Here is a 19945-nt window from a genome sequence, read left to right as displayed (position 1 = left end):
GGGGCTGGTGTTTGCTGGTGGGACAGTGGGACTTGTAGCTTTTGGGCTGCTCTTGGTTTGGGATGCTCAGGCTGGTGGGTCCCTCACAAAGCTTTTGGATGCCAGGAGATTTATTTGTGTCTCTGTCTGCGAGTTGGGGGAAATCATGCTTTTTCTAGGATTTCCTGGTGAGAATTGATATTGTTAGTATCAATTTGTTAATATTATTAATACATGGATCTGTTTCAGTTTTGGAAACAGGTTTTCTAGAAACTAAGCTGGTTTATTTATCAATTAATCTATCTTGCAGAAATAATAAATGGTATTTTTTTTAAAAAATCAATATAAGCATTTGTAGAAAAGCCTTTAGCAAGTGACAGTGTTTATCTTTGTAAGTTTTTTGAAAAAAATAGCAAATTTTGAAGGATTTGAAGAACGACAGTTGGAATGTGGTTCAACCCCAGAGAAAGTCTGAGAGACCCCGTAACAAAGGGAGCAAATTTCCTTTTTCCAAAGTGCCCATCGGTGCGGACAGTATTGAAGCATCTGGGCTGGGGAGGAAGGTCCCAGCTGATCTCTCTGCAGGAGTCGGGGTTGTGAATTTTTCCCCTCTTCTTTTCCTGCGTGTTCACCCCAACAGCTGCTGGACATGTTCGGGAGCCTTTTGGAGCGACCGGTAGTCGCTGCAGATGCTGCTGGCAAATACTCCGTCCTCATCAGCATGTTCAGCAGGGCCCTGGACCACGCCAGGCTGATCTACTCCCGGCACATCCAGGCAGAGCTGAAGCTCGGTAGGTAGAACGTGCTGAGTAAAATGGGTTTTACAGGGAGTTTGATTGAGATTAATTTGGGGGGGAAATGATTTATTTTTCTAAGGAACCCAAAACTTTACAAATTGCAGATGTTTTCAGCCTCTGTAGCTCCTAGTGGCAATGGAAATGCCTGGGAAAGCTCTGTTCTTAGTATTAAAGCAAATAATTGGTTAGGAGTAAAAATACCCTTTTTCAAATGTGTATGCATGATATGTGACTGGGAATGGAGACACATGCTGAGCTTTTCTCCCAGCGAGGCTGTGACAGGAGGTTTCTCTCCAACACCCCATGGGACCTGCAAACCCACTCATGTGCTCCTCAGAATGAATTTATTTTGTTTCCCTTACAATGCTTAAAATGCAAAGTATGCGAGTGGGACTTTGTAACCAAGGGTTTAATCAGCCTTTTCCAAGTTTATTATTCCCCGTGACTGTTGGCACAGGGGGGAATGGGTGGATTTCTATCAGATTATGAGGATTCAAGTGTGTCATTTTGAACAATAACCTATTTACTTGCCTCAGAAAGATCATACTGGAACGAGACAAGTCCTGGACTGGAGAGAATCATGGAGAGAATCATTTGCTGTGAATTTGGGGTTATTGTTCTGTGGCTGTTAGATAAGACGGACAGAAGTAACTCCTGGTCAGAAATCCCTATGTCAGTGTTTGTGAGGGGCGGGGAATGTGTCCCAGGCAAGGGACACCTCACATCAGCTCAGGTTTGGACATAGTCTGGGCTTCTCGTTCGATCTCAGCTCCTTATTCAAGATCCAGAGGCACTCGCCTTGGTCACAGACCTACATCAGTGTGGCAGATGTTGGATTTAAGGAAGGAAGCTGGGAAATCAGAGCAGTTTTCTGCAGATGAGGTTCTGTTGTTGCATCTTTGGGGTTACAAGTGCAGTGTTCAGTCAAATGCTGTTCCAATGTGCCCTCCCCAGGATCCCCCCCTGTGCACAAGAACATGCCGCCGGTGGCTGGAGCGCTGCGCTGGGCGCAGGAGCTGCGAGCGCGAATCCAGGTGCCGTTTGATCACTTCAGGCACATCCCACATCTGTGCGTGTCTGTTCCAGCTAAGTTGCTTTATGACCACCTTGCTATCTTCTCTCTAATCAATCTGATTTTCTTTCTGTGGTGAACATTATCCCATGGTTATAGCTGAAATAATTCTTAGTCAAAGAGGTGTGAAGTGGTTGCACTGGTGCTTTTCAGCTTCCTTGTGATCATTATTTTTTTTAAGAAACTCATTAACTGGATTTGTTTTGAAGCGATTAAGAGGCACAGTGGGCTATTCAGTTTTCAGACATAGTTCCCGGGTTGCAATTGAAAGAGGTATCAGAACCTTTCCTGCTGCAATCCCACTCAGCATGTTCTCCAGGACCTCCTCAGCTGCAAGTCCTGGTTCTGGCATCATCCAAGCTGTGAATAGCAGAGAAGTGCTGGGCTGGACTCAGCTGAGATGGGTCGATGGAGCTGGGTTTGCATGTTGGGGAGCAGACGAGCATTTTGTTGGGCAGAAGAAAACTTTCTCAGCGTTAAACAAAGGAGCCATCTCCCAAGATCAAGGAAAGAAACCAATGCTGGTATATTTATCACCCAAATGCTTGTTATAACGGATGGTGTCAGGGAAGTATGGCCTCATACTCACAGCTGGCACCACATGAGACAACATTTAAGAGCTCTGTAAGCAAGGCAGTGTTGGACTTATGACAACTGAGGATGTTCTAGGGACTGCACCTGGTAGCTCACAGGAATGGCTTCACGTGTGCTGGTCAGGATTCTGTGTAAATGGATCCACTTTTTTAATGTACTTGACCGTCACTGTACCATGTTTGTAACCTTCTCTCACTGTATCTTGCCATTAAGTGTCTTTAAGTGCACAGTTATTCTGCAGCAGCAAAGACATTGGTGCAATGAAACAAACTCTTGGGCTGTTCCCAGCACAGAGCCCAAGTTATCATGTCTGATTTGAACCTAAATGGCAAATTTTTGTCCACCATGAAGGACCCAGATCTGCATTTCACACTGATTTTCTGTCCTCTGTTTAGAGTAGTTAATAACATGCTCTGCAACGGTGGTGACATGATGCTGTTGAAAGGGAAAAAGGATTAAAAAGGAGAAACAAAAGTGGTTTTGCTGGGATTTACTTGGATTTGCTCAGAGGACTTGTTTACTTCCAGCAGGTTTCTCAGCACTTGCCCAGCGGTGACTGCTCAGGCGCTCCTTTTTTCCAGCTTTTGGTTAAGTTAATTCAGGTTTTGTCAATATGTCCTACAAAATCAACAACCATCTTGAGGAAAACTTGGATATTGTAGATGAAACAGTGGGGAAAAGACAGCATGATAAGAATTCCTCTGGCCTGCTGTTCCCTGGGCTGTACAGCCCTGGCAGCGTGGCCAGGGCTCTGCCTCCCGCACTCTGGGACACCTTTGCTCTTCGGTTTGAGGGGCATGAATTGGGCACCGCCAAGAGCTTCATCTGCCGGGAGCCACACTCTGCTTCTTTCTGTGCCTCTTTGACCTCAGAAAGTGGTGGCTGGTGAGCAGAGGTTGCCCTGCTCTGTGCAAACACCGGAGCATTGAGTATGTTACGGAGACCAGTGTTCCTCCAGCAGCTCTGGGCCCTTGTTCTTCCCCCAGGACGTGGTTCTCGTTTGCCAGTTGCCATGCAAACACCCGCAAAAGGGCGCACTGGGGCTTGGAGAGCTTTTGTGCAGTGAAATGGTTTTGGGCGATATGGTGGGGTGGAATGTAAGATCCCCAGCCAGGGTCTGCCTGCAAGGTGGTGGGTGGTCTTGGGAAGGGGTAAATAGAGACTGCAGCCTCACAGGGCTAAATGTAACGCTGAGCTTGTCTGTTGTGCCACCAGCTGCTTGGACTCTGCTGAAGGAAGAAGGGTGATAGAGAAGTATGAAGAAATGATCCAGCTGCTCGACAGGTAAGTGGTGGCTCAGGCAAGACTGTAACTATATGAAAAAAAGCCAAACCTTATAGAATCATAGAATTGTTTTGGTTGGAAGAGACCCTCATGTCCATCCATTAACACAACCCTGGCACTGCCCCGTGTCCCTGAGAACCTCATCTCCACGTCTGTCCACCCCTCCAGGGATGATGACTCCACCACTGCCCTCGCAGCCTGTTCCAATGCCCGACAGCCCTTTGGGGAAGAAATGTTTCCTAATATCCAGTCTGAACCTCCCCTGGTGCAACTTGAGGCCATTTCCTTCTCCTTCTCTAAACCACCTTTCAGCACATTTGCAAGCCCAGGGCCTGAGAATGTCTCTTTCTAAGCCAGAAGGAATTTTGTGATGAGAGAGGAGGAGGAATCCTTTGCTACACACCACAGTCTTTCCGTGATATCTTGAAATGAGAAGTTTGCATGGGAGGGACAGGGGCTGTGCAGCCCAGCAGAAATGTTGGAACGAGATTCTTTTGGATGTAGGAGATGCTGTGGTAGAAAACCTGAGCTGACCAGAAGTCTCAATCCACTTGTGCCCATTCACAGTGTACTTACCGTGGCTGTAATGTGTGTATTCCATAAGTGGGAGTGGGATTCGTTGCACCTCACTTAATATCTTAATGTTTGATGCTAAAACTGAACTGATTGCTCTGAGCTTTTGAATGTTTGTCCCCAAATTTGAATCCTCTGCTAAGAATGGTACTTGGGGGATCTTTGTTTTCCTGACTTGATGCTGTCACTGGTTTTCAGGTGTTTGTCTTTGAAGCCAAGATCTTTATGGAGGTGGTGTGGGTGGGTTTTAAATATTCCTTGATGTTCTTCAGCCCTCAGAAGTGGACTTGGCTTTTATTTGGTTATATGTCTTGGTGTGCGGGCTTGGCAGCTACGTGGTGGATGTTTTAATTTGTTTGTTTGTTTTCCGGCAGGTATCAGGAGAAGCTCTATGCAGACTGGTCCCAGACAGTCTCTGAAAAATCACAGTACAACCTTACTCAACCGCTTATCCGGCGAGATCCAGAAACCAAACTGATCACAGTTAATTTTGATCCCCAGGTAAGAACTAGCTTTCCTGTCTGCTGGAGGGCACGTCTCCAAGCTGTGCCCCACCGTGCATGGCAAGTCTGGTGGGATCGCTACTAGATCTGTTCTGCTGAGGTCCCTGGAGCATCTGTGATGGGTGACATGAATTAACCATCCCCTTTGTGGGCTCTGTCTCCTGGTAAAATATCAGGATTACAGTTTAAGCAGCGCAGATTGTAATTAAAGCCAGAAAGTCCGTGAGTAGCCAGATGTTAACTGGTGTCAACATCTCCAGAGCAGGTTGGTTTGACGCTGGTGTGGGGAGCGTAGGAGCATCATCCTACAGACGTGGGTTCGTGTTATGTTTACCTGAAATCTGAGCTTCCTGAAAGGGTATAAAAATCCCAGGAAAGGTTTGTTTTGTTACTTCAGTGTTGTGGCTGTTGGATTTCCTTAATTGTGGTGCAGGAGGCTTCCAGTAGGTCTCTGTTCCCTAGGGCTGCCCTCTCCAGCACAGGGAGGCCTGACCATCCCCCTGCCCAAAGCAGAGGCAGGGTCCAAGCCAGCAGAGTGCAGAGGTGGATTCAAAGGTTCTGGGGCCTGATGAGAGCTGGGGCCTCTCAAATGTGAAATGCCATTTGCTGCGGAGGTGCTGAATCTCAGGGGCCTGGGAAAACATCAAACACTTCCCCCTTTCCCTGGGACTTGCTGCTGTTAGAGAAAAGTGTTGAGGTTCCAGAGCTCATTCCAGCTTGGCTCTCAGACAAAGGATTTGTCCAGCTCCTTGGAATCTCCTTGCTAAGGTGGGAAGCAAATGGCCCCAGGGGATGTTTTCCACCCTTCACCCTGGTGCCAGGGTTTGGAGCCTGTGCCGTGCTGAGCATGTTCTTAGCTCCAGTCTCTGAGTGCTTCTGCGCTGCTCTCAGCTTTCCATACCGAGGACTGCCTCATGTCCTCAGGTGCCTGCTTAGCAGCCCCTTCATGCCCTTCAGAGCAGATAGGAGCACCTCATTTTGCCTAAAGGGAGGATGTATTTGCAACCCTTCAACATTAAAGAATCTTCCAGAGCTCACCTTCCATGGAGGAGAGGGAAAGAGGGTAAGACATCCTTGACACCATGGTGGGGATGTCTCAGACCTTCCAGTGCATAAAAGGGAGGGGAGTTTGGTTCTATCTCACTTGGCCTCCTGCTCCCTCAATCCCCTGCTTTTCCCTTCCTCCCATCCCATCCTCTTCCATCCACCTCCTCAAACTGCTCCCTTCACCCTTCTGCGCTCCGTCTTTCTTTCCTCTTCTTGTCATTGTGGACATAGTCACTTTAGTATTGTAGATACTCCTCACCCCTGCCATTGCCCATACAATATACTGAATTTCTGTCACCCAGCCAACATGTGCAGTTTCAGGAGCATTTTCCCTCTCACAAGCCACTAAACTGAGCAAAGATTTTTTTTTTTTTGTCTTAGAATTGATATATTGCGTTGGAAGACCTTGCTGATCCGTTTGTTGCAGGGACTCACTTCTACTTGGGTTTATAGTTTAATAACCCACTCAATCCTGTTCCATCACAACTCAAAGATGCTTTTGGTTGTGCCTCCTCCTGCAGGCACAGTATTGCTGAAAGACTGTATTGATGAGGATAGCTGAGAGGACCAGAGATCATCATGGCTTTTAGAGGCTGCACAGGGTTTGCTGGCTGGGTAGTTAACAGAGCTATATGTCTTTGATTGGGAAGCAAATCAGAGGCAAAGATCAATGGGAGGGAGATGGTCTGGACTAGGAGGCGTCCAGGCCCTTCTCAGAGCGTGCTGCTTTGTGAATAAAACAGCAGGAACCCCCTAAGATCCCCAGAATTGACGGGAGGGTGTCTACCAGGTGAATGGGGAGGATTGTCTCACATTCAGCTCTCTGCCTTGTTTCTGCAGCTGGTGTCGGTGCTGAGGGAGGTGAGCTACCTGTCTGGCAGCCGCCTGGGAGCCATCCCACCCACGGCAGCAGAAATCTATTCCTCCAAGGAGTCATACCGGCAGCTGGCGGCCAACTTGGAGCTGATGGTGAACAGATACAACAAGGTCCTGAAGACAGTCCTGGAGGTTGAATACCCTCTCATACAGGAGCAGCTGTGGGATATTAACTTGAAGCTGAAGAAGGCAGAAGAAACACTCAACTGGAAGATGGAGGGTGAGCTAGCTCTGTGTTAGGGCAAAAGAGGCCATACAGGATTTCACAGAATCCCAGACTGGTGAGGGCTGAAGAGACCTCTGGAGATCTCCCAGTCCAACCCCCCTGCTCACGCAGGGTCACAGAGCAGATCACACAGGTGGGTCCAGGCGGGTTTCAATGTCTCAGAGAAGGAGACTCCACACCCGCTCTGGGCAGCCTGGGCCAGGCTCTGGCACCTCCCAGCAAACAAGTTTCTGCTCATGTTCAGATGGAGCCTCCTGTGTTTCAGTCTGTGCCCGTTGCCCCTCACCCTGGTGCTGGGCACCACTGAACAGAGTCTGCTCCATCCTCTGACACCCACCCTGAGATATTGATCCCATTGATCAGATCCCTCTCAGCTTCTCTTCTCCAGCTCAACAGCCCCAGCTCTCTCAGCCTTTCCTCAGAAGAAAAATGCTCTAGACCCCTCAGCACCTTTGTAGCCACCGCTGGGCTCTCCCCAGTAATTCCTTGTCCTTCTTAAACTGGGGTGCCCAGAACTGGACACACCACTCAGATGGGGCCTCACGAGTGCAGAGCAGAGGGGGAGGATTCACCTCCCTCGACCTGCTGGCCACACTCCTACTCACGCATCCCAGGTACCATCAACCTTCTTGGCCACAGGGCACGTTGCTCATGGTTAACCTGCTCACTTGGGTCTCATCAGATTCCTCCCATGTCCCCAGCCTCCATCACCTGGTTCCCAGTGACAGTTCACAGCAGGGCAGGGGACTCTCCAGCAGGGCCAGCACTGGGGAGACAAAGGGCAGCCCCCAGCCTGCCTGCTCCTTCCCATCTTACCTTGATCTGCTTGGGCTGGGGACAGGATCCTGATCCCTTCAGCTTCCCTCTGGGCTTTTGGGGAAGAGAGGCTACCCTGTAAGCAGTGATGCTGAGGAAACGGCAAGATTGGGGTTTGTGAGAGCTGGCAAGGCTGGGGTTGAAGAGTCTGCTCCCTGCCCGTGCCAGCCCAAGTGACCCACTGTGTGGTCGTGTCCCTGTGTCCCCAAGGCACTGCTTTCTCCCTGAGTTGTGCAGGGACTGGGACCCCTTGGCCCAGCCATCTGGCTTGGGACAGACTTCTCCCAGTGAGGGCCAGGGCCACCTCGTTATCCTTTCCAGCCAGATGAAATACTGTGGTTAGTGGTGAGGTTTGTGCACCGTGACTTTGGGATGATTTAACCAGTGTTCTTGCTTGATCAGTTTTAACTGCAAAGCAGAATGGAGGAAGACAATTTGTTTCCTCTTGGTGAAAGCAAACTGCTCGCTGTTGGAATATATATTTCTGTCATCAGGCTTGTGGTATGAACAGGAACAAGTGTCCTCCCTTGGGAACTTGCAAAGCAGAATTTCTCATGCTGAAAAACTCTTTCTCCATTGCACAACAAAGATGAAGGGACTTTCCTGCAGATGAAGTTCCCTGAATCTAAATGCAGCCCTCGCTGGTACCTTGGGCTGTCACAGCCTGTGTTTGTGGGGCTGTGGGTCCCTACTCTAGTGACAGTGGCAGGAACACTCAGCCTGTTGTCCTTGTTCTCTCTCTGGTAGCAGATTAAATCTGGGTACGGGAAAGGGGGAAGTGTCAGACGTCCCCACGGTGCTGGTGCTCCTGGCAGAAAACAGAGGCTGCAACTGTACCATGGATTGTTGGGGTAGGAGGGAGCTAGAAGTGACTCTTTTGGTTGAGGTGGTAAGTCTCTTGTGTTAATGATGGGTGAGAAATACATGAAACCGTGGGGGAAAAGTCTTATAGAGAGTGCACAAGAGCTTGGCCATGCAGCTCTGAAAAAAAGTAGTCAATCATCTCATTTTTTACCAGGTGTCTGGGATCACATCTCCATGGTGATGGATGATGTCCATGACCTCGAGCAGAGGATACAGAAAGCCAAAAACAATGTTGAGGAGATCCAGACCATCGTGGGATCGTGGGCGTCGCCCATATTTGTGAGAAGAGATTGTAAAAGAGAATCGCTGCTGAGCCTGGAGGACTGTCAGGACCGCCTGGAACGGCGTTACAGCCTTGTCCGAGAGTCAGGGCAGAGGATTCATCTGCTGGTGAAGGTGAGGGGGGACCTTCTCCAGGGGTTTGTTGACTCTTCATAGGCTCTGGGTGTCTCTCCGCTCTGGTGAAAATGTCCAGAGCTGCTTCACCTTAAAATTAACTCCCTTAACTCATTTGAAAAACTTACCTGTTGTTGATTAAGGAATACTTTGATGGGTGAGCTGGTACAGCTGAGTGTGCGGGGCTGCTGACCAGGCACCGAGTTTGGAGCAGGAGTGGGAGCCGATGCAGCCCAGTCTGGCTCCCAGTCCTGGTTCTTGTGAAGCCACTAGAGGGGAGTCGTGCATCAGGCTTTGGGATCCTGCTCAGAGGAAAAACTCCTCCGAAATATTCACCTTAAAATGGAGCTGGCTGTGGCTGACCTTTCTGCTTTAGGCTTGTTGTTCCTCTGTGGGAGCAGGAGGTGACGCTGTCAGTCCAGGGAGAAGCTGAGTAACAAGAAAAAAGCTGCTGTCTGAACCCTGGGTTTTTTCCAGTGGCTTTGCCAGAGCTGAGAGTCCTCTTTGCAGAGCAGGAGAAAGCCCAAATCTCTGCGCCTCACCTGCCCAGAGGTTTTAGCGTGTCAGGGACAGCACCTTGGCTGGAAGGCAGATGGATTTTAGATCCAACCCACTCCTGAGGGTCACCATCTGGCCTTGGACTCTGGAGAGACTGGGCTGACCCTCTCTGGGACACTGAGCCCTTGTTGCTCACCTTACTTCACTGTCTGCACTCAGACTTGGGCTTCTGACCCACTTCTGTACCCTCTGAACCCACGGCGAGGATTTTACTATGCCCACGTTGTCCTGCTGCTACAGCTGTGACAGGCTCAACCACCTCCAGCTACACCCAAAAGATGGGAACACTTCCTAAATTGACCGGAGAGAACATGGGGCTGTGGCCAAGGCAGGAGGGCTGGCACCGCTGCTCTCGTGGCTCACAGGGCAGGACCAACTGCAAAGCAGCATGAAGGTCCTGGGGAGGGAAAGGCACCGTGGCCCAAAATAGGATGTCCCCATGCCTCTGTCCTGCTGTGCTGGTAAAACCTGGAGGAACAGCAGCAAAGGGGCCAAGAGCTGGTCTGCTGTGTTTCCCTTGGGTGTTCAGGTCTTCTTTTGAGCAGGTGAGTCTTGAGGCTGCTGAGAGAAGAGCACAGAGAGTTTGGGTACGTGCACCCACAAGCACAGGCAGGACAGTGAGATGCTGGCTTGCATTGCCCTTTTGCACCAGGATGAGGCCTCTGGAGTAAAGGTTCAGTAGAACACCAGTGACAAGGGGGCATTGTCAAATACAAGGGCATGGGACGGTGAAGAGGGGGTGGTGCTTTCAAATGGGCATTCCCATAGTGTTCAGTCCTGTGAAGTTCCCCTTTCTCTTGTGTCAGCAAAATGTGGAGGTGAGTCTGCAAGGCACCAGAGCCCTGGCTTGCTCTGTTAACAGTTTAATCACTCAGCGTTGATGTGTAAAGTTGGGGAGCAGCAACTCTGGGTTGACTCAAGCCAATTGGCAATGCCACTCTATCTTGAGGAGGCTGAGGCCAGACCTTCTTGCTCTCTGCAACTGTCTGAAAGGAGGTTGGAGCATGGAGGGGGTTGGTCTCTTCTCCCAAGTAGTAAGAGATAGGATGAGAGGAAGTGGCCTCAAGTTGCACCAAGGAAAGTTCAGATTGGATATTAGGAAAAAATAATTCACAGAGAGGATTGTGAAGCTTTGGAATAGGCTGCCCAGAGCAGTGGTGGAGTCACATCCCTGGAGGTGTTAACAAATGTACAGATGGGGTTCTTAGGGACATGGGTTAGTGGTGGAGTTAGGTTATGGTTGGACTCGATGATCTTGAGGGTCTCTTCCAACCAGAATGATTCTATGATCTCATGTGTGCCAAGCTGCCATGCCACTGGGAATGGCACCCTCTCCTGTGTCCCCAGAGATGAAATACAGCCAGCTTTGAACCCCTGGCAGCAGACTGCAAGCTGGACCTTACGTTTTTTTTGAGCCCGTGCCTGTGTTGAGAGCCCCTGGCAGGCTTAAGAGAAAGAGCCCTCAGAGGGCATAGCAAGGCCGGAACAGGATCACGGCAGAGCCTGGGAGGTGCAGGGGATGGATACCCAGGCTGGTCTTGTGGGTGTGGAAGAGGAGACGCAAGAAGGATGGGGCCATTCTGTGGCCTAGAAAACCGTGAATTTCCTGACTGTGAACTTGCCTGGAGGTAGGGAACGCAATAAGCTGAGAAGGGAGGCTGTAAGCCAACCCTTTGTCTTCTGATCCCAATCTTTAACTATTTTCACTTGGTTTATTTAAAAACCCTTTTCTGAATTTTAAAGTTCTCTTGTTTCGAGATGACCATTTGTAGGGCAGAGGTGTAAGCAGTCCACTTGGAAGGACTCATCCACCCAAGGTAACATTATACAGGCCACAAGGACTGAGGCTTCATGCATTGGGATGAGCCTTTGGCGCAGGTCTGCAAAGCACCCTCGAGCCCTTTGGCCTCAGAGAAGAGGGAGGAGAAGGTTGCAGGGCTGCTAAGTCTCTCACGCACTCCATTTTTACCTTGTGATTATTTTGAGTTGCTTCAGATGACAAAGCAGCCCTTGACAGAAGGAGAAAATTGTGGCCATGCTACCAGCAGCAACATCCGTCTGTCTGGTTTCTCACCCCCCGCAGGGCTGGTACCTGTGTGCTCATTGCCATGAGTCCTCAGCTGTGGGCAGCTCTTGTAGGACAGACTCAGCCCCATTGTATTTCAGTGTCGTCTTTTTCTTCCAGGAAAACCAGAGCCTCTTACTTGCAGACCCAGCATCTGACATCTGGAAGGCCTATGTGGATTATGTGGATGAGATAGTTCTGGATGGATTCTTCACTGCCATTGAGTGCTCACTCAAGTACCTCCTCGAAAACACAGGTAACTGCTGGTTCCTCAGCTCTGACCGTGATACCATCTTCAGTCTCACCAAAAGGAAGTTTCTGTTTTGTGCTTTGACTTGTGGTCTTCTTTCTACTCTGCCTCTTGCACTGTCTACAGCAAGTGCTGGAGGAGCCTCCAGACTCAGAGGGTAACTCTGTCCCCTGGTCACTGGAGCAAAGCCTTGCTCAAGGGAAGGGACAGAGATGACTGTGCACCATTTGCTGGGATTCGTGAACAGACAAAATTGAGGCATCATCCCAAGTCTGTTCTTGGGCATCAGCCATCTCCTGACCTCCCATGCACAAAGCATCAAGGTGACACAACCTTTCGTTTGTGGAGAGTCTCAAGAGTTGGTTCTGTGGATGAAAGACATGAAAGAAAAACCTCCATCACTGAGCATTAGTCCAGTGAGGAGAGGGGTCACCAAACCAGAGCTCCTGCCTAAGGCTGCCACGGAGGGTCACTCTGCTGAGAGCAGCTGTGTCCAGCTAAAGCACATCTCCAGAACGCTTCCCTCCTGGATGTGGAGGCACACTGAGCTGGAGAATTGCATCCAGTTCCTCACCATCTTGTTAAAAACAAGCACATAATTTCACATTTGTGAAACCAGTTGGTGTTTTATTTTTTCATGCCTTTCTCCACTAAATTAAAGAGCCTCTTGGTTCCTGTTGTTTTTCTCCTCTGTAAGTACTTATGCGCTGTAATTGTTCAGCTCTCAGACTCCCTTTTGATTAGCTGAAGAGCCTGGTCTCTTTAAGGCTTCTCTCCACAGCATTTTTCTGGTCCTTAAATCACTTGTGTCTCATCTGTTCTCCAGTATCTCCTGTGGGTACCAGAACACCAGCTGGTTTGGCAGCCTCCCCTCTGCGTTGTATGCAGACACAATGTCACTGGACCCAGCGAGTGGGTGTCCCACCTGCCTGGTGTCCCTGTGGGGCATGTGTGTGTCTTGTGGTGGGATGTTAGTGGTGGCTCTAGATCACTTTTCTCCCCTTCAAAAACAACCTGGCACCTCTGTTCTTCCCTACCAGATTCCAAGGCAGGGCTTGCTCCCCTGTTTGAGGTGCAGCTGGATTTGGTGATCCCAGATTTGATATTTCAACCCTCCTTGGACCCTGGCACAAACGATGGCTTCTACGACATGGTGGAAGGTCTTCTCAACGACATCTACCGGATCTCATCGCTGGTGCCCAGGCTGGCTGAGCACAGCGGCTTCCTCCACTACCAGGTCCGTGGCTGTGGAGCTCCGTCACGCTGTGTGGCAGTGAGGAGGTGCCACGCTGCCCCCGCATCACTGCGAGCTCCTCTCCTCTTCTCTCCAGGCTGACATGGAGGACATGGCTGACCTGGCCGACATGTGCCATGAGCTGATGGGGCGTGTGCAGGCCGTGATGGCGGCCTGCTGTGATTACCGCAGTGCCTTCGACCACTACTCCTACCTGTACGGGGAGGACAGAAAGGAGTTCTTCCGCCAGTTCCTCCTCTACGGGCACATCCTCACTGCGGCAGAAATCGAGGCCCATGCAGAGAACGGGGTCCCTGAGTCACCTCCCACGCTGCAGCAGTTCCGAGAGCAGATTGACTCCTACGAGAAGATCTATGAGGAGGTGAATCGCATCGAGCCCATCAGCATTTTCCAGAGTTGGATGAAAGTTGATGCTCGGCCTTTCAAAGCATCTCTGCTGAATGTGATTAAACGGTGGAGCTTGGTGTTCAAGCAGCATCTCATGGACCACGTCATGCACAGGTAGGAACCGTTCTACCTCTTCTTCCCAGAACCAAAGTGGGTTTCTCTTGTGTTGGCTGGGCTTTATCATTTCACACTGATAAGCAAAAGGCTAATACAGGAGCAAGAGGAGGGGGCACACACCCCCTGCCAGCTCCATCGCATCTCTGCTAACTTTCATCCCCTCGTCTCTGCTGGGAGCAGCTGGTCCAGCTGAGTGTGTAAAGTGCAAACAGTTCCACGAACTCGGTACCATCGACATCCTGCGAGCTGATGCTCCTACGACCTACTGTGTGGTGTTGGACAGGATGTCTGTTTGTCTGTTCATCCTGGTCCAACTAATCTAATCTCTTCTAGGGCTCTATGCTTATTTTGTTGAATTTGCCATCAGTAAAGCTGCATTAATGCCATGAGATACTTGCTCCGTTTCTAAATGCAGTGCTCTTTTGAGTGCACTCTTTGTAAAAAAAGTAATTTGGGTTGCCTGGCATGAGCAGTCATGGGGAGGCAGTTTCAAGGTTACAAAAAGGAGGAGCTTTGGATGTAAGTTTTGAATTAACATGTGTTCCCTGCTCTGAATAGCTGCTCAGCCGCCTGGTCTCTGCAGGATGATGTGTTAGGTGGTTTATTTGAGTAGTAGCAGCTGAAGGATGCCACAGGGCTTGGATGCTTACGAAGAAATATTTACAGACATATGTACTAGTGAAGGCTGCTGCGTGTGGTGGCTGCTGTGATCTCTTGTGTTCTTTTCAGCACGATAATTCCCGTGCAAAGAGGTTTTTGCATAGGTTAGAACAGGCATTTAGGAGTTCTTATTAAGAGCTCCTGACTCAGCAGTTTAGTCTTTAATAGGTGAAGTGTTTAGGGCTATGTTTTGGTCCAGCAGCATCCACAGAATTTAAGCGGGCACTTCAAAAGTAAGCGTTTTGAGAAGGGAAGAATGGAAAGGACCAAAGATCCAAGAGCCCATCAAGCTCTGCTAACAGTGTCCAGCAGCTGGTGAGATCAAGAAGCAGGTAGGGAAACTTCCCCCAAATAGTCTCCTTGTCTCTAACCATTCATACCTGAGGACTTTGAGAGTCATGGGTTGTACCTTTGTATCTAAAGACCTGGATGGATTTTTTTTTCTCCCACAAATGTTCGGTTGCTTTTCTGAACCGCTGTGAATTTTTAACATCTGCATCCTTCTGCAGCAGAGACTTACCCTGTGAAATAAGGCAGCGTGCGAAGAAGAATCCCTGTTTGTTGTAGCTTTACAACCTGCCAGGTTCATTTGTCGAATTCTTGTATTGGAAGAGATGACATGAAAACTGTCCTTTCAAATTCACTCTCTTCAGACCGCAGACCCGAGCTCACAGGTCTCCCTTATAGAATCATAGGATAGAGTCATAGAATCTGTTTGGTTGGAAGAGACCATCAAGATCACAGAGTCCAACCATAACCTAACTCTGGCACTACCCCATGTCCCTGAGAACCTCATCTATATGTCTATCCAACCCCTCCAGGGATGGTGACTCCACCACTGCCCAGGGCAGCCTGTTCCAAGGCCCGACAGCCATTTCTGTGAATAATTTTTTTCCTAATACCCAATCTGAACCTCCCCTGGAGAAATTTGAGGCCATTTTATCTCATCACTTGCTACCTGAGAGAAGAGACCAACCCCCTCCATGCTCCAACCTCCTTTCAGACAGTTGCAGAGATCAGGTCTCCCCTCACCTCCTGTTCTCCAGGCTGAACAGCCCCAGCTCCCTCAGCTTCTCCTCGTAAGACTTGTGCTCCTCAAATGCCTTTTCTCCAACCTGGGAAGTCCCAACCCATTTATCCGTTCCTCACAGGAAGCTGTACCACATCTATGGATCCCTGTGAGCATGAACTGTGGTTCTGATGCCCTCAGCATGTTGCCATGTGATGGGCAGAGTTAGCCAGGCCTTTCCCTCTCCGTGCCAGTCCAGCTGCCTGGATGATTCCGGTAGGAACTGCTCTCATTTGGTGCTTTCCTGTTTTGTGTTCTACAGCTTGTCTGACCTGGACGAGTTCATAAAAACTGCTGACAAAGGTTTGAGCAAAAAGGTTGAAAAAGGCGATTATGATGGTTTGGTGGAGATCATGGGGCATCTCCTGGCCGTTAAGGAAAGGCACAGTGTCACCGATGCCATGTTCGAGCCCCTGAAGCAAACCGTCGAACTGCTGAAGACGTATGAGCAAGAGCTGCCGGAGGAAGTCTATAAGCAACTGGAGGTGGGTGAAAAGCTGCGGTGGACACGGCGGTTTGCCAAGTAGCCAGCGTCAAAGAGTATGAGCTTAAGAGCATTGCAGGAATATTTAAAGCCCCACTCCCTGTCATTAGAGGGCCTCAGTGGATAGTATTTTACTATTGTGGGATGTGCCTTAATAGCTCTAAATTTTGGAGTTATATTGAGATTTTTCTTTTAAAGCAGAGATTAAGCCTTTTGTTATGTATGAAAAACATAGAATTGCCTGCTCCAGCTCTCAGCGATTACTCTTGAAAAAAATTAATGCATTTTCAAATACATCTGTTAATTAGTTTGAATTATAATTATTTTTAAATAAGCCAGTTCTTGGCAACTGTGGAGATGGGAAGGATAATGTTGGCAGAGGAGTCGCCTTCTCATAGGACTTCAGTCCTCCACTAGGTCTATAACACCCAATCTGCTTGACCCAAAGAACATCACTGGGAGCACGTTATGAAAGTATTTCAGCACCTTTCCACATCTGGCCCTGATGAATCGATTTTTCTTTGGGGAATTCTTCTCATTTCTGGACGGGGGACCATGAGGTGAAGGTTGGAAAAGCCTGTGGGATGCCCAGCCAGCCTTGGGGAACTGGCAGCAGTCACCATGTTACGGTGGAGGAGCGTGTGGCTGCATGCTGATGGATACCCCTTAGTCACAGGGCGTTGTGTGCAGAGGGCTCTGTGTAGGACACCAGGTTTAAGGCAGAGCTTTTTGGGGAGAAGTTCCTCCCTCTGCTGCAGGCTTGGATGGGACCTGAGCGGGGTTTAGCAATCCCCCAGTTTTCTGCTGGTGCAGCCGTGATCCACGGATGGTTGTATCACCAAATCTGACACGGGTAAGGGTCCTAAAGATAACTGGATTCCTACAGACACCCTGAAAAACAGAAGAGCTGCATTAAATGAATGTTTTGGCTGCTGCAGCAGCTTCAGTCCAACATAAAAAATGGTGCTATGAGGAACCCGGCTCTGCTGATTCCTCTGCCCAAGAGCTGCTTGCTTGGTGCCTGTTTGTGCGTGTAGATTTGAACAACTGATTTATTTTTCTGACAGAAGAAATGAGGTATGCAGGGCAGCCATTCAGATGTAGGAGATAACAAAACAGTTTCGTTCTTTCTGGCAAGTGACAGCAACACATAGTTGAATAATTCATTCACTGCTGTACACAGTAGGAAAACCAAAGTAAGTTCCTCCAGGTACCGCTCCCTCCATGGCCATGAAGATGGATGGGCTGGAGCTGATAGTTTGTATGAGAAGGACAAGGAAGCAGCTCCATGTGTGCCCTGCTATGGTCATGGATAGTGATTTCTACAGAGACTGGAACATGAAGTGCCAGAAAGAGACCCCTCAGGAGGGACTGGCCCTGCTCTGGCCGCCTCTGCTGCCTCCAGGTTATTTCGCTTCTTTGCATAGTGTTGGTGCATCTCCATTAGTCTTCTCAACTATGTGCACTGGGATGAAAAGAAGCCCAAAGTCTTTCCTGTAGGCTGGCACAGTACCTGGGGAAGTGGGAGAGCAAAGCTGTGGGACTTGAGGACAGCAGAACCCTGGCTGGTGTCACTGTCTGGGGTGAGGATTTGGCTCGAGAAGTCTAGTGAGAAGAGAAGAAATCAAATCTCTTTCTAAATAAAATCCCAGGTGCAAAGGGTGGATTGTTAGCAGTACTGTGCACCAGCAGCTTGGATGCAGTCCTGAGAAAGAAACTGTCTTATTTAGTACTAATATTATACAGGCAGGCTGGAGGGATTTGCCCCAGAAAGCTCCGTAGAAGTCCTTCTGGCATAATATCTTCTGCTCTAAGAGCTGGCTGGAAATTTCCCAGGCTCTGTTTCTTAATTAGCTCTGGGAAGCCGGACGATCTGATGAACTTGCATCCTCAGCCCACCCTCCTGCCTCCAGCCAGCTCTGGGTCCCGCTGGGCTCAGTGTCAGGAGAACTGTGCTCTCTCAACCACTGAGCCATCCTGGGAGCCCAGGATCTGGTCTGGGACCCTTCTTCTGAAGTTATTTAACATGTTTTTGCAATCAGAGCAGTCAGTTTTAAAGTCTCAGTCTTCATTCGTCTTCAAAATTGTGGATAACTGATAAGTTTTATCCCAAATTGTGTTTAGCTTTTGCATCACAACAAAACTTCCTTGCAGTTTTAGGCATGGAATCTGTTGCTTTTCCTGTTCTGTGATTGTCCATAAACAGATCAGTCACATCTTATATCAAATAGCAAATACTGCCTACCGTCATTTAAATTTTGCTTGCAGGAGCTGCCAGAAAAATGGAACAATATAAAGAAGCTGGCGATAGCTGTGAAGCAGCATGTGGCTCCTCTGCAGGCGAACGAAATGACAGTTGTGCGCAAGAGCTGTGCGGCGTTTGATGTTGAGCAACACAGATTCAGAGAGCGATTTCGGAAAGAAGCACCATTCAGGTACAGTGAAGTTACAACATCAGAGAAGCCCTGAGGAAGAAAAGCTTCATGGGATCATCTCGGAGTGTCCTGAGGATGTGTTCTCGAACCCTTGCACACATTTTCTACCTGCTCACGGTGTTGTATCTGTTATGCCCTGGGTGTTTTGTCCCTGCAAACACTGTAAGGTGTTAGCAAGAGATTCAATCTGGATGCTGAGTGCACAATATTGCTTTAAGGGGTTGTCAGCAGTGCCATGTGGCTGCACCATCAATGGGTACTATAGACGTATCATGTCTGCTTTGTGTCTCAGAGGCACCATTTGTTTTATGTTTTCTTTAGAAGTTGTTACAATATCACTTATGAAGAATAAACATTTCTTTCTAGGTTTGACACCAAAAAGCCTTATCAACTGCTGGATACAAAGCACATTGAGATTAAACAAATGGAGTCAGCCATGACCTCGATTTATGAATCAGCTGGTCTGTTTGAAGTCATAGTGCCAGATTATAAACAACTGAAGCAGTGCCGAAAGGAGCTGTGTCTTCTCAAAGAGCTCTGGGATATGATCTCCCTTGTGGGCACTTGCCTTGATGACTGGCAGACCACCAAATGGGCGGATATTAACGTGGAAAACATGGATCTGGAGTGTAAAAAGTTTGCAAGAGAGATTCGGAATTTGGATAAGGAGGTGAGGGCGTGGGATGCTTTCACTGGGCTGGACAGCAAGGTGAAGAACATGCTGACGGCCCTGAAAGCTGTGGCAGAACTTCAAAATCCCGCCATTAGGGAAAGGCACTGGAATCAGCTGATGCAGGTGACGGGTGTGAGGTTTGTGATGGACTCGGACACCACGCTGGCTGACCTCCTGAAGCTCAACCTCCATAACTTTGAGGATGAGGTTCGTGGCATTGTGGACAAAGCGGTACGAGAAATGAGTATGGAGAAAGTCCTGAGGGAGCTAAAAATGACTTGGAGCACCATGGAGTTTCAGTATGAGCCTCACCCCCGGACGAACATCCCGTTGCTGAAGTCAGATGAGGAACTCATAGAAACTTTAGAAGACAACCAGGTGCAGCTGCAGAATTTAATGACATCCAAATGTATTGCTTTCTTCTTGGAGGAAGTGTCCATATGGCAGAGGAAGCTGTCCACAACAGATTCCGTCATTTCTCTCTGGTTCGAAGTGCAGCGTACGTGGTCTCACTTGGAGAGCATATTCATAGGCTCAGAAGATATACGGGCACAGCTTCCTAAGGTAGGAAATCCCAAATCCTATTTTTCCTGTGTGGAAAGCGTTGAAGAAGAGCCTCCATTACACAGAAGAAGGTTGTCTATATTGCCGGGTTCCCCCAAGCAGAACTGTTCTCTTGCTGCATTGCTTTCTTGGAGGCTCCCTTAATGCTACAGCAGTTTCCCCAGTGTTGCCCCAGGATGTTTTTGTACTGTTGGTTGTGCCTGAACCCTGCTGAGAAACTGTTTTTCCTCCCCTCCACCACTGCACAGCAGATGCAGAGTTCCTGGAGGCTGAGCAGGAGGCTGCTGGCTTCCTTCAGTGATGCAGGCATGTTCCCTCTTTCCTTGGAGGGAAGAAGACGGAGATAATTACTCAGATGTGCAAATTGTCAAATCAGAGCTGGACCAGGCAGCTTTGCAGCA

At 49.0% G+C, this 19945-nt stretch overlaps 1 protein-coding gene across 11 annotated transcripts in view; it reads left to right on the top strand.

Annotated features, from left to right (window-relative positions):
- Positions 1-19945, top strand: part of LOC136109470 (dynein axonemal heavy chain 9-like) — a 194874-nt gene that overhangs the window by 12448 nt on the left and 162481 nt on the right. For 7 of the 11 annotated variants that reach the window (XM_071816733.1, XM_071816735.1, XM_071816739.1 and 4 more), the window contains 12 exons: positions 620-770; positions 1731-1845; positions 3658-3726; positions 4674-4800; positions 6690-6945; positions 8786-9027; positions 11771-11906; positions 12941-13137; positions 13232-13656; positions 15651-15873; positions 18141-18307; positions 18674-19544. In XM_071816733.1, the coding sequence (XP_071672834.1) occupies positions 620-770; positions 1731-1845; positions 3658-3726; positions 4674-4800; positions 6690-6945; positions 8786-9027; positions 11771-11906; positions 12941-13137; positions 13232-13656; positions 15651-15873; positions 18141-18307; positions 18674-19544 (2979 nt within the window). Of the gene's footprint in view, positions 1-619; positions 771-1730; positions 1846-3657; positions 3727-4673; positions 4801-5733; positions 5866-6689; positions 6946-8525; positions 8657-8785; positions 9028-11770; positions 11907-12940; positions 13138-13231; positions 13657-14574; positions 14652-15650; positions 15874-18140; positions 18308-18673; positions 19545-19945 lie in introns of those variants that run through there. The other 4 variants (XM_071816740.1, XM_071816741.1, XM_071816742.1 and 1 more) reach the window with 4 other exon arrangements.

Source organism: Patagioenas fasciata, chromosome 18, assembly GCF_037038585.1.
Source record: "Patagioenas fasciata isolate bPatFas1 chromosome 18, bPatFas1.hap1, whole genome shotgun sequence".
NCBI classification, from domain to species: domain Eukaryota; kingdom Metazoa; phylum Chordata; class Aves; order Columbiformes; family Columbidae; genus Patagioenas; species Patagioenas fasciata.
The sequence above is the reverse complement of the archived record's forward strand: the minus strand, read 5'-3'. Positions and strand labels throughout refer to the sequence as shown.